We start from the raw sequence: 13,816 nt of genomic DNA, 5'->3' as shown, positions 1-13,816 counted from the left end.
TTTTTTTCCCTGTCTTTGCTGCTGAATTTCAGTTCATGATAGCAGAACAATTCAGCTATTTAGTTACCTTCAGACCATCCAACCAAAACTTTTCATGCTGACCAACCTGGTCCTGCACAATCACGTAGGGCCCAGCACCACCCCATTAGTCCCATGTAGTTATCTCCTACTTCTAGAGAAGAAAGCTCCTCTGGCTTGCTATTAAGCATCTAGATCAATACACTATTATCTATCTTACTCTCTTCAGACCTTCTCCACAAGACACCTGAGATTTTGCAGGGGGCAGAATTAATCTAAACTGGTTTAAATTCACTTCTGTTTTTTTGTTAACTTTTTTGTGAACAGAGTGTGAATCTAAGGAGTGGGGAAGTTGGATTTGGCGCAGGGATTTATTTGAGTAAATTCATTGTCCACAGATGGTGAGGAGAACAGATAGAAATGAAGAAACTGGGACCGCCAATCACTGGGAGACAATGAAAGAATGAAGCCAGAGTACAAACTGACCCACTGCAGACTAAGGGGACAGAGAGAAAAATTCAAGCCATGACAGCTTCAGATGGCCTCTCCCTGACTGTGGTAAGCACCGATCTTCCACACGCTCGCTGCCCAGCTGCACTCACATAGCTCATGCTTAGAAGGGCAAACTCATTCGTGGCACATATGAACCATGCCAGTGAATTAAAAGTGTGGCAGGATCCTGGTCAATGGTGAGGTAGGAAAGCTATATGCATTTCAGGTCACTGAAGGAGCCATGATTCTTGGGCCAGATTCAGCTGGATATTTCTACCAGAGCTTCAAGAGGTTTCTGGTTTGGTTTTCTGTCTAAAATCTGGGGGTGTTTTTCCTGGAGTCTATTCTTTAATGAGGAACAGAGTGTAGGGAGGCTCCAGCCTTCCCTGGCCAGCCAGATCCAGTGGCCCATACCCCTCTATTGCCAGAAGTCCCTTTGGGGGAATTCATAGAAAAGATCCATTTTCCTTTCCTTTTATACCCCTGATCAATTGAATACAAATGGCCCCAGGATGGCTCTCTTCCTTCTTTGGGGAAAGAGTCCCTTACTTTGCTCTGTATTCTCATAATAGAAAGCCATGGGTTGAGGAAAGTAGGAGACACTTTTTATGGTTGAGTCCACCCCAGCTGGTTACTTCCCAGGAAACTGGCTTGTTCCTTGATTTGCAGGATTTAGGTAGAGTGTCTTTCAGGCTGGGGCTCCTGCAGGTGTCAATTTCATGTGCTTTTTAGGGAAAGTTGTCCAATACCTCTCCTGTGCTCATGAGACATGATTCAGAAAGTCCACTGCAGGCTCTGCAGATACCCTGAGGCATCATCAGAAACACGTCTGGGTCAACTGTCGAATGACTCAAGGCTTTGAAATATTTAAGCCATATGTCTCATGACACCAGATGAAAATGATGCCCATTTCCCTCCTGAAGGGTGCCATCTGAGATGGAAGCTCAGCTTGGCAGTGCTCCTACATTCCTGGACTTGCCTGGTTGTGCTGTTATGGGTGTTGGGCCTGTCAGTGCTCCTGGGCCAGGGGGCTTAGAATAGGATTAGGCATGGGCAGAGGGAACGGGCCAGGGCAACTCAGGGTGTCTCTTTAGGGAAGGATGAAATTTGTGTGCCTACATGGGACTGGACTTAGAAGAGACAGTGAAAAAGGATATATTTGTTTTTCTGAAGGAGGTAGGAAAACACCATTATGATGACAAAATGACGTTCATCAGGAGTCTTAATTCTCTGAAAATTAGCCAAGATCCCTAGGCATCCTTTGAGAAGAAGGATCAGCATTGTAAGAATATTATCTGTCTTACCTTTTTAGTTCCTCAAAGATCGTCTCCCTCTTTCTGAAAAGTATCCAGCAGAGCATTTGCCATGGAAGAATGCCTGCTGACAGCTTACTGCGGCAGAGAACACACTGACAGTCCCAGCCCTGCTACTTCACAGTGGGGCAATGCACATCCGCACTCAGTGCTCGGGCCTCACTCCCTCCTCCCCGCAGCGGGGATGCCAACACCTCTGTTCCAGGGATGTCTGAGGGTTACATGCCTCATGCACATGCAGCACGCAGTACATTAATAAGACTGCTATGGGTTTCCTGTCCATGAACAATGGCTAAGGAGGGCCCCCAACCCCTATAAGTCCTGGGACAAGTAAAAATCTGAACAAAATAGAATATGGCCAGGGATCTTCCCTTTTGCCTCCTGGTGATCTGTGTCGCACCTGGGAAAACTAGTAAAGGAGGGGAAGAGAAGGTTCAAGAAGCTGGGGAGATTTTCTCAAGTCTGTAACTGCACGATTCTCCTAGAACCCCTGTCTTCTCATTGCTCTCCAAAAGGTGACGCAGTTCTGCTCCTCCAGTGTCCAGGACAAGGGAGGTGTGGCTGGTCAGGAAAGGCACAGATAATCCAAAGTGACAGTAACCTTCCCTACCCTGCCTCATCCACCAATGTTCCTGATCTTCTCTCCCTTACAAGGAGCAATGCAGAGAAATCTGCAGCACTGTGGGATATATGGAGCAATGACAGAGCCTCTGAGGCAGGGAATGTGAGGTTCCCACAGGCTGGAACCTGGAGCCTGAGCCCTGAGCACATGCGGCCCCGGCTGAATTTTTTACATGAGGTTCATTTGTGTGGCTGATGGTAGGAGAGAGGCCTGAGTGGATCTGGGGGGCTGGGCTTGAGAGGTTTGGTTTGCCAGTCTGTGGGGACAGTTTGTTCTAGATTATGTGCTGGGGGACGGGGGGAGAAGGACTATCATCTGCCTCTCCATGAAGGAGAGGCTCAGCCAGGGAGGGTCTGCTTCCTGTGCATCCCAGCCCCAGCCAGGACCGTGAACCAAGCCTGTTTCTAGGCTGGCCTGGTTTGACACTGGCAGGTGCAAGAGTTGGAGCTTTCTTCCCCTCGCTGTCCTTCTTCCACTCTCTGCGCTCCCCCCACCCCTTCTCCTCCACCCTCTGATGCCGGCGAACCAGAGGCCCTTTCTCAGAGGCCTACCTTGGGTTTGAAGGCAATGAGCTTCAAGATCATCTCCACGGTGAAGAGGCCGGTGAAGAGCATGTTGAGGATGTTCATGGCGATTTTGAACAGGCAGCTCTGGCCGTAGTGCTGGGTGGGGGAAGGGAGGAGCTTAAAAGCTAGGCAGGGATAGCCCCACTCCCCCGAACCTTTGTCCAGCCTTCTCGGAGGCTCTCATCTCAGCAGAGATCTTCCTGGCACCAACCCCCAGAAGGCCGTCCACCTCTCCGTGGACACCCAGGTGGACTCGGGAGAGCTGACCAGCTCTTCCCTTCCCTGCCATCTCTGGAAGCAGAGGATGGCAGAGTGTTGTGTTCCTTCTTTGGTTGGCTGCACTGACTTTATGGAGACCTCTGGCACTCAAGAAGGCTCCCTGAAGATGGGTGGATGCAGAATCCATGCCGTCCTGACTAATGAGCACTTGGAGCTGACTCTCTGTTTCTGTTTCCTGACTCTGCATTTTATCAACCCAGGGCCCTAGGGCAGAGTGCACCCTTGAGAAGGACACTCGTCCTCCTTCCACTGGGAGAAGAGGACAGCCCTTCTGCTTCCTGCCTCCCTTGGTACCAGGAGAATGATAGACTGAGACAGTCATGCGGCTCCTTTGCACTTTATACCATAGCACTCTCCCTTGTGCAGGCATCATGGGACCAGGCTTCCCCTTGGACTGACCTGCATGGCCAAGCAGATGGTGTTGAGCAGGATGAGGACGAACATCAGGTACTCAAAGTAGGTGGAGTTGACCACGTACCACACCTTGTACTGGTGCTGGTTCTTGGGGATGTACCTCCGCAGGGGCCGGGCCTTGAGGGCGTATTCCACGCACTGTCGCTAGGAGGGAGGCAGGGGCATAGGAATGGAGAGAGTGGGGTTAGCTTCCCGGATGATGTAGGGATGGCAGAGAAGGGTAGGATGTAGATGGGGTAGGGTTCTCTGGAGGTCAGAAAAACAATTTCTTGCTCTAGCTCACTTACATGTTTGAGATTTGGAAAATGTTTTGATTTTTCATCGTTCCCTTAATCAAAGAGGCAGTCCCTTCCAGTCAAATCTCCTTCTCTAGATCGTGGCAAGGAGCAGGTGTGTCCTCTTCTTCAGCCTGATAATGCCTGGTACACGCTAGGCAGGAAGCTGGCATTTGCTAAATACTTGCTGATTGCCTGACAGTCTTCTCACTGATTATTTCCTAAGCCACACACTCTCCTTGGGGTACTAAATCCATCTTCTTTATTTGCCCGTGTTCGCAAGATCAGAAAACATCGTTCATTAATAGGGAGGATCTCTTGGGCCAACCAGATTCTCGGGACTCGGCAAAGATCCGGTTCATTTCTCTGCACTGCGCCCAGGTTCTCAAATCAGGAACTGGGAGTCACTCAACCTCTTCTCTCCCTCTCAGCCTCCATGTCCAGTTTCTAAGCCTTACCAATTCTAACTCCTACTCTTTCCACCTCTGCTATCACTAACCTGATGTGTCTATCATCTCTCACCTACACTTCCTAATTGACTTTCCCCTTTCCTGTCTTGCTTTTGATCTAAAGTCCACAAGGCAGCCAGAGTGATGTGTCTAAGCTTCCAGTGTAGACATGGAAACCCATGAGGGCTCGGCTGCCTGGACACACTGTGTCATGCCCCCCATACATAAGCAATACTTATTCCCAGTCAGGAGTGTGTCTCCACATGGACTCTTCCTGCTGGGAACCCAGCTGGGGACTGACCACAGCCATGTCCCACCCCCAGCATCCCTTGTTGCAGTGGGCAGTTCATGGAATGTGCCATAGGCCTCGGCATCACCATCTCACCCCCACTTAAGCTGCCTTCCTGCCCCCCTCCTGCACAGGCCTCTGTGTTTTACTTAAGAAACCACTTAGGAGTAGAACTTTTATCTTGTCTACTTCTAGGTAGGGTGCAAGATTTTTTTTCACAGGGCCTATCAGAGAGTAGCCTTAAGTAGAGGCTTAACAATATCTGTGGGCCAAGCACATTTGCCTGACTGGAGTCTGTGAGGATTTGGCTTGCTTTTACACAGGCCCCTCACAGAGACTGAAAGCCCTGTCCTTGCTGAGGAGTGGACAGGCGATCTTGGTGACCATGCAGGTCCCTCCTCTGACTGTGACCTCTCTTCTGGGTTGGCCTTGGGCTGCTGGGTGCTGTGTTCCTCTAGCAGCCTGGCGGCTCTCCACCCGCCCGCCCCCTTCCCTCCCCGGAAAGCTACCTGGTTCTTGTCCAGCTCACAGTTCTTGTACTCCTGCTCCCCCTGCTCCTGGAAGGTGACAATGACGAAACCCACGAAGATGTTCATCATGAAGAAGGCAATGATGATGATGTAGATGATGAAGAAAATGGAGATCTCCACGCGGTAGTTGTAGATGGGGCCCTTGTCTTCTGTGTGCGAGTCGATGGAGCGGTACAGCAGCCTGGAGGAGGAGATGGGCCCCACAGAGGGAACCGAAGAAGCAGGTCACCTTGGTGGAAGATGGCACCACTGCTCCTAGGGACCCCTGGGGTCGGGGTGCTGGAAGTGCGCTAGGCTGGGAGTCAGAAGCTCTGGGCTCAAGTCCTGGCTGTGCCACTTACTGGAGTGTGACCTTGGGCAAATCACTTAACCTCTCTGAGATTCAGATTCTTCATCTGTAAATGGAGACAGTAATTCCTGGCTTTCCTGACTGTCAAGAACTACTTAAATGTAATATGAATCATGGACATTGATTTCGAATACTAGAAATATTGGCCAAAATTGAAACAGCTTTACAAACTGGCATGGACTCAGAGGATGTTAGAGAGAACAAAAAATAAACTTATGTGAGAGCAAATATCCATTTAAATAAAAGTATTAACATGACCCATGCTCACTCAGATCCTCAATAACAGTCTGGTCTGTACTTAAGTGGTTTACACATGTGTGCCATTCACTCGGGCCTGGGCTGTGCACCCTGTCAAGCTTGTTATTCTCCATGGACAGGGACTATCTCCCCCTTTTCCACTGTAACCCAGAGGGTGCTCGGTTACTCTCTAGTATCACCTGTATTGTACTACACGGTTGTGTTGACTCTCATCTATGATCCATGTGCTATTGTTGACTTAGAAATACATGGAATTTTCTGACGTTTAGATTATAATTTCCTTGGAATCCATACTGGGGGGAAAGCAGGTGTCTATACAAGGACACATGGAGCACCTGATGGACAAGTTGATTGGCAGACGTGACAGAGTGAAAAGGCCACAGGCCAACCCAGGTGTGCAAGCATGGCCTCTGCAGGGGAGAGGCCCCAGGCCTCCATCCATTTCTTCCTTTCCACTCTAAGTATAGACCAGGCTTTCTCTGTGGGGCTGGGGCAGAGTGTGGTACAACAAACATCTCTGCACCTTTACCCACCCTGAGTGCAGCTGGGAGTGGTAATCTTGAATCCCATGGTGATCCAAGGGCCCACACCTGGAGAAACTCTCCTCACACCCCATTCTCAGGTGCCATGAGGGACATGACAGAGACCCCTGACATTGTGGCTCACACTGAGGCTGGAAACAGCTAAAAAAAAAAAAACCCTCATTTTTGTTTGGAGTTTCTAGAATGTTAGCACCTTCTGGAAAAAGAAGAGTCTACATTTTGGCAGTGACCACAGCCTCTAGGCTGTTCTGGAAACACGCTTATTGCCTGGGGAGAACACAGGCAGGTGTGGCCTCTTGGAAGGAGTGCAGGATAAGAACAGTACACTGGGAGTGGGTGGGAGGCCAGGGTCTTGGCCCCCTGTGCCCAGGCGATGGGCCTCGACCTGCACACTCACTCGGGCCACCCCTCAAAGGTGGAGACGGTGAAGAGGGCCATCATGGCCGCCAGCACATTGTCGAAGTCAAATTTGCTGTTCTCCCAGCTGCGGGGCTGAACGATGGGCTGGTCGACCTCCCCGTCTTTGTACGTGATGTAGTTGCCCCTGAGAGAGCAGGAGATGGTTAGTTCTGGGATCTCCCATCTCCCTTTATGCCTGACTCACCAGCGACTCCTGGCATGCGGGTGGGACAGGACAGTCCTAGCCCTGGGGAAGAACTTTAGTGGGTAGAACCTCAGAGAGAGGTAATGTAAGATGTCATGTCATGAGACTGGACTGCATGTGGGTAACAGTGCAGCGGCCACTCTGTACTGAGAAAAAATGAGCTGTCCTCCTTCAGGACAAGTCACCCACCTCCCAGAGCCAACCAGCCCTGGCGCTGGATACCCTGCAGTCTACACTCACTTGCATTCCGCCTCCGTCTGCTTGGAACTATCTGAACAGGTGTAGAGCTTTCCCTGGAAGGCAGAAGAACATAGTGATTGGAGATGTTCATTAATCAATGAGTCAATTAACAAACAATCAGTGAGCCTCCCATAGCCTGGCAAAGCGCTGGGCTCTGTGTGGTACAGAGTGCTAGGAGAGCAGAATCCAGGTGGGTGACGTGACTCACATACAGTGAGAAAGACACTCAGTGCTGCGAGTGCCGTGGGAATGCAAAGGAGGGAGCGCCAACCATGAGAGATGGACTCTCTGGGAAGGTCCGTGAGGAGGGTGGAAGAAGTGGGGCTGGGTTGGAGGGATGGTCAGGTGGAGGAGATCAGTGCAGGCTCATTGGGGGGAGGGAGGGCAGGGAAGAGTGCTGCAGCGGGGAGAAGGGCAGACGAAAGGACTAAGGCATAAGAGAGCAGAAACCACAGAGGTGACTGGCTTCGTGGTAGCCGAGGGGCCTTGTCAGGAGCAGTGGGCGCTGATGTGGACAGACGCAGGGCTGTGACAGCAAGGGGTGACGGTGCCCCTGACACTGTTCACAGTGAGTAACCGCTGCAGGTTGTAAGCAAGCAACTGACACGGAGGTTCCAGAAGTTGAAGGCCACTCTCCCTTTCTTGCCAGAAGGAAGGGCAGGCCAAGCGAGAGGGTGAGGGCCTCTGGCCTAGTGGAGCAACACCTCCTTCCGGCCAGTCCCTCCTCTGGTCTGGGAAGCCCAAGCAGGGATGTGGCTGGAGGTTACATTCATCCCAAGTCTAACACGGGCTACTGTCCTCTTTTTGTTGTTCCCACCCGTCCCCTTTCCTGGGAATCAGCACCATAAATTGGAGCCAAGACTTCACCTTGAAGAGCTGGACCCCGATGCAGGCGAACATGAACTGCAGCAGCGTGGTGACGATCACAATGTTCCCGATGGTCCGGATGGCAACAAACACACACTGAACCACGTGCTGCAGCGGGACAGGAGCAGGGGCAGGACATAGTCGGGAGCCGCCAGGAGCCTCTTCCTCCAGGGAGGTAGAGCAGGCAGCCCCTTGCCACAAGTCAGGGAAATCAGGCTCAAAGAGGCAAGGCAACCTTCCCAAAGTCACATGGTGAGTGGCAGAACCAGTCAGGACACAAAGTCCCCCACTGGACTCTAGGTGACTATAAGGATAAGGGCCCTGCTAACTTAAAATTGTACAGTGGTAGGAATATAGGAACCTTGTAGCCTCGTGTGGGCTCTAGGTTTGTGTGGGGATCTCCCCTTCACAAAGTTTTGCTTGGGAACTCAGGTTTGGGATAGCTGTCTCCATTACCATTCTGCTCACTATGGAACCAGGGCCTGAAGAGGGGCCAGAGTCCATGCTCCGACATGGCAGCACTGGCCTGGCCATTACCTCCTCCTGCCAACCTTCAGCTTAGCTTGCCCCAGCTGACAGACTGGGGGATGCTCGCTGGGCAAAGGCTCCCTCTAGGCCCACCCACTTACCTTTAGCCCCTTGGCCCTGTTGATGGCCCTCAGGGGCCTGAGTACTCTGAGAACTCGCAAGATCTTCACAACGTTGATTGCGCTGGATCTGGGGAGAGCAACAGGGCAGGGCAGTGAGCTTCTGGAGGAGCAGGGCGCAAAGTGGCAAGGTGGCAAGGTGGCGTCCTGAGGCTAAGCCCAAGCGGACTCAAGGCCATGTGAAGTCTGTCTTGAAGACTTTCCCATTCTGGGACCATTCCCTACTCCTGTCTCTCACCCCAGAAGAACCTGGAGCCTGCCTATGACCCTGGGACTTTGCTGTTGGTGAGAAAATAATATGAGAAGTGAAGAGTTGAGTCATTAGCAATATACCGTGCTGCCCAGAGGCATCTGCAGTGTCCAGGAAGGGAGATTCAGAGCACGCCACACCTGAATTCAAGCCCCAGCACTGCCACCTGCCAGCCAGGTCACTGAAGACAAACTCCCTTTTCTGAGCCCTAGTTCTTAATCTGTAAAATGGGGCAGTAATCAGCTCATAAGGTTGTTGCAGGGATTAAGTGAGATTTTATGGGAAAAACCTAGCTGTGTGCTTGGCACATATTATACACTGAATAAATGGTGCTTTTGTTATTACGCCTGCTGAAGACATCACTGCAGTTGTGGAAGTGCAAGCTTCTGGCCTTGTGGCTGGAGGCAGTGCTTGTGAGGAGGTGAGGTTTTGGGGCTCATCTGCAGACACACATCCCAGGTAGCTGACCATTACATGGGTGTGTAAACCCTCCTGGGCTCACGGCACACTCAGCACTCCAGGAGAGAACGGTCTCTGTGCAGCAGGTCCCACACACCCGGGACGCTAAGGCCAAGCCAGACCTCTGATAGCCTCAGGAAGTGTCGTTCCCTGGTGGAAAGGGGGAGTCAGGGGCAGGTCCCCCCAGGCCCCTCAGCAAGATGCCTGGATGGTTTCCAAAGTTATCCATCCAGCCCAGGGGGGCTGGCTGACCACTCTAGGCTGGTGAGCAACTCTGAAAGGCTTCCCCACCCTCGCATGCAAACAGTCTGGGAGACATCCTCTCAAGCATTCGGAGTGCCTCAGACCTGCCTGGGGACCTAAAAACTGTGTGACATGTCTGCAACTGCTGACTTTATTCCTTGTGTGGCTAGGATGGCAGGCTCAGGTGGGAGCTGGCAGAAGTCTGATCTCTCTGGCTCATGGCTCTTTTATTCCACAGTTCAGAGGGCTTTCTTATCTCCACTGCATCTCTCCCACAGTATCTCTGGGAGGGAGTCAGTTTGTATGGAAGGGATTTAAAGGTCAGATGGAGAAAATGCAGACTAAAGAGGAGAAATTCTTGGTTCAAGGTTAAATAGTGATTTATTGGGAGTGCTGGGGTTAAAATCTAGATCTGTAGGCAACCAGGCAAAAAGTTCTGGGTAACATAATTGATGATCACACAAAAGGGTCTCACTCCCAAGTCCCCCATCTCCACCCTATGTGGGCTGACCATGAAAACACCCTTGGGAAGTCAGACCCAGGACTTTCTCTGCCACTGGTATGACCTTGAGCAAGTCCCATGATGTCCTGGACCTCAGTTTTCCCATCAATAAAATGGTGACATCAGCACTTGCCGGCCCTTCTCGCAGGTTTTTGTGTGAGGACTGTAGAAGAATGTGCATGTGAAAGCGATTAGAAAGAGTGCAGGATTCACATTATCACATGTTAGGAACTTGAGGCAGATCCTTTTAAACCTGACAAAGGTTTGCAACCTTGGCTGTATGGGGGAATCTTCTGGAGAGCTTTTTAAATTCCTGAAGCCCAGACTGTACCTCAGACCAATTAAATGAAAATTAAATCTATCCAGGTAATTTCACTGTAAAGCCAAGACTGAGAATCAGTCCTCTCTCTCTCTCTCATACACACACCCCAGGTGCTTAGACTGGAGAAAGAGGTAAGAGAAAGGGAGGGATGATGGACCAGAGGTCAGGGTAGGTCATGGCAAATGGCAGGCTCATGGCAGCTGAAGGGCAGCCAAGGACACTGGGCGCATGGATGAGGAGGTAGGAAGGTATTAGAGATGACTGTTTCTTTATAACTGGGCCTGGCCCTGTCTGTCATAGCAAAATCCAGATACTTAAACACATTCCTGCTGGATCAACATACCCCCAAGTGTCATACCATTGAGGACATGGACATGAGAAATCGAAGCTGCCATGGCGCACGACTTCAGAGGTCCCACCCCAGGCACGTCACTGTCACACTGCAGTGGCCCTGCAGGAACGTCCTCTTTGACACCTACTCCCAGCTGCATGCCCCCACTTGGGCGGAGGGAGCCCTACTCACTGTATGCCAAAGGAGATGAGGGACACGCTGACCACCAGCAGGTCCAAGATGTTGAAGTAGTTCCGGCAGAAAGAGCCCTTGTGCAGGAAAGCCCCATAGGCAGTCATCTGCGGGGAGGCACAGAGAGACTGAGTATGAGTTGCCCACCCACGTGCTAGAGACCCCAAGCCCTCTTCCTCCCACAGCACCCCTGGAGCAGGTCCCAAGCACTGCCCCAGGGGAACAGGAAGGACTAAAAAGGAGACGCAGTGCCAAGAAAGGGCCCCGCAAGCGCTCCCACGGCCAGCAGAGCGCTCCCCAGCTCGGGGCGTAAATGGCTCCAGACAGCTCCCAGACCATGCCAGGCCCTTCAGTCCTGTACTCAAAGCCCTTTCCAATGGCCCCCACCACCCCTCTCTAACTTTCCACTGGTCCTCGTCACAAGTCCACAGCTCCAGCCCTGCAGGGCCTTTTGCTGCTCTCACTCAGGCTGGGTTTCCCTTTTATGCACATTTCCCAACTCCCTCTCCACATTTTCTTGCCCTCAGGGCCAGCTGAGAGCAACAGGCATCTGGGGAAGATGGGGACACACACAGGAGGGTGACCAACTGTCCCGGTTTGCCCCGGACTTGCCTGGCTTTATCGCTGAAAGTCCTGTGTCTTAGGAAACCCCCCTCTTAGGCAAACCGGGACAGTTGGTCACCCTAGTGCCCAGTGAGAAGTTCTACCAGTAACTCTGGCAACTAGCATTCCTCCACTTCCTGGCCTCAAACAGTGCTTATGATGTAAATATTCTAAACTTAATTCTATTGTGTTGCTCCTAGACTGCATCTGGGGTCCTCCAAGGGAAAGAGCTGTGTGTGGAGAAGGGCAGTGTGGAGCAGTGGTCAAGAGCGCAGACCCTGGAGCCAGACCAGGTTTGAATCCCAACCCTATGATATCTTATTTGTGTGGCCTGCAGCAAGATACTTAACTTCTCTGTGCCTCAGTTTCCTCATTTGCAAAATGAGGATAAAGATCACATCTACCTCCTAGGGTTGCAAGCGTCAATGGAGTAATGCATGTAAAACACTTAGAACACTATCCTGCAGAGTCAGCTCCTCAGAAGAGTTCACTGTCTCTATGGCTTGGATTTGAATCCTAGATTATTCCATACGAGGGAAGTTCAGTTTCTTTTCTGTACTATTTGCTGTTTGTGAGGCTCATACAAAAAACCAGTGTGAAAGCCCTTTGAAAACTTCTGAAAGGAAAACACATAAAATGATGATTGCGACAGGACTTGACCGTTACTACACCCTTCAGAGCTTGGTGTTGAGCTGGGCGCTCAGCAAACAGCCTTCCGCATTTTGCTGCTTGAATCAAGGGCCCGTGGATATTGAGGATAAAGGCTGTGAAAGGCTGTGGGCAGTGAGGTGCCAACCACAGGGAAAAATCTGAAGCTGAAGGTTGAGAAGCTGAGAGTGGCTGCCTGGTCATCTGGGGTCCAGTTTATCTCTCTGGAATCAGAGCATGCCCAGGACGGCAAGTCCATAGAGCAATTCAAAAGCAAACACAGAGGAAAATTGGCAAAAATAGCTCTTGCAACCTAATTCCTTCCATCTATCTCTTGCAGCAAGGGCCACAGGGGACTCAAGCACCTGTGCTCTGCAACGGTTTTTAGCAGTGGGTAGATTATATAAAAGGTTGCAGGGGTATAGTTGCACATCTCTCTCGATGACCTGCCATCTGGAAGGCTCCCTACCCTGTCCCTCAGTGGAGACCTGGGACTCCAGAGGCTGGACTCAGGTGGCTCCCGTGGTTCATGTTAACACAAGAGCCCTCCATGCCTGCAGAAGGCCAAGCACCTTCCCTTGCTGCCTTTTAATCTCAGTGAAGGGCTGGGCCTGATCTTCCCTCGCTCCTGGCTTGGATCCTCTGAGGCTACTACCGAACTCCAGCAGAGACCTCTGCATTTGGGAAAAGAATTCCTCAGGCAGGTGGACTGCCTGTGGCTTTGGGCTTGGTTTTGTCAGGAGACCCTGGAATGAGACCAGCACGTGTGTGTATAGCCAGAGGAAGAGTGGTTGTGGCAGCAAGGGCAAGGGGATGCTGGGAAGTGGGGCATTTATTTGAGTCATCTATGGCATTCAGGGCATCAGAAAAAGCCTGGCTCAGGTGCCTGGTGCAAAGTGTCCTTCCTTTTCCTCATTTTTGCTGATTGCCACCGCCTGGTCCCTGCTTCCTAGCCACTGTCTAGGAAAAACCCATAGCAGGCGTACTTCCACACTGAGGTGAGAACAGGGATGGACATAGGTTCACAATCTCTCTCAGGCGGGAGGGCAGGAACACCCTGTGTTCAGCCAGGGCAATCACCCCTCTAGGCAGCTCTGCTAGTTAATATCTTCTCTAATTTCTACTCATTGGTCCTGATTCCACCTCCTCCCTCTTCCATTGGACAGTCCTTTGCATTATTCAGGCCAGCTGTTGTCCTACAAGCCTTTTCTTATGAAGGCCAAACCTCCCCAGATGCTCCAGCTGTTCCTCACACCTTATGGCCCTCTTGGGCAGCCATCGTGGTCTGCATGGCATGGTGCTGGGCCTGCAGGCCAGGAAGAGGGGCACAGCGGCAGGGGCGCAGGGAAGAGTCCTGGGGACCAGGTTTACATTCAGAAGCACACTGAGCACAAAAGAGAATAGAGAAAGGAGGGGTGGGGGGCCCTCGCCATGACAGGGCATGCAGAGGGCTTTCACTTCTGCCTGCATGGAGAACTGCACCACTGAAACACACAAGGCAGCTCTGCAGAG

General features: G+C 51.5%; 1 protein-coding gene across 1 annotated transcript in view; it reads right to left on the bottom strand.

The window, feature by feature from the left end:
* CACNA1C (calcium voltage-gated channel subunit alpha1 C) overlaps positions 1–13,816 on the bottom strand; it is a 609,830-nt gene that overhangs the window by 72,866 nt on the left and 523,148 nt on the right. The window contains exons 23-30 of the mRNA XM_063076446.1: positions 11,054–11,160; positions 8,737–8,824; positions 8,108–8,215; positions 7,241–7,293; positions 6,794–6,940; positions 5,227–5,428; positions 3,690–3,848; positions 2,997–3,107 (exon numbers count right to left, since the gene is read on the bottom strand). Coding sequence (XP_062932516.1) covers positions 2,997–3,107; positions 3,690–3,848; positions 5,227–5,428; positions 6,794–6,940; positions 7,241–7,293; positions 8,108–8,215; positions 8,737–8,824; positions 11,054–11,160 — 975 coding nt within the window. The remainder of the gene's footprint in view (positions 1–2,996; positions 3,108–3,689; positions 3,849–5,226; positions 5,429–6,793; positions 6,941–7,240; positions 7,294–8,107; positions 8,216–8,736; positions 8,825–11,053; positions 11,161–13,816) is intronic.

The sequence above is a fragment of the Cynocephalus volans genome, chromosome 1, assembly GCF_027409185.1.
Source record: "Cynocephalus volans isolate mCynVol1 chromosome 1, mCynVol1.pri, whole genome shotgun sequence".
Lineage (NCBI taxonomy): Eukaryota > Metazoa > Chordata > Mammalia > Dermoptera > Cynocephalidae > Cynocephalus > Cynocephalus volans.
This window is presented reverse-complemented; position numbering and strand designations above follow the sequence as displayed.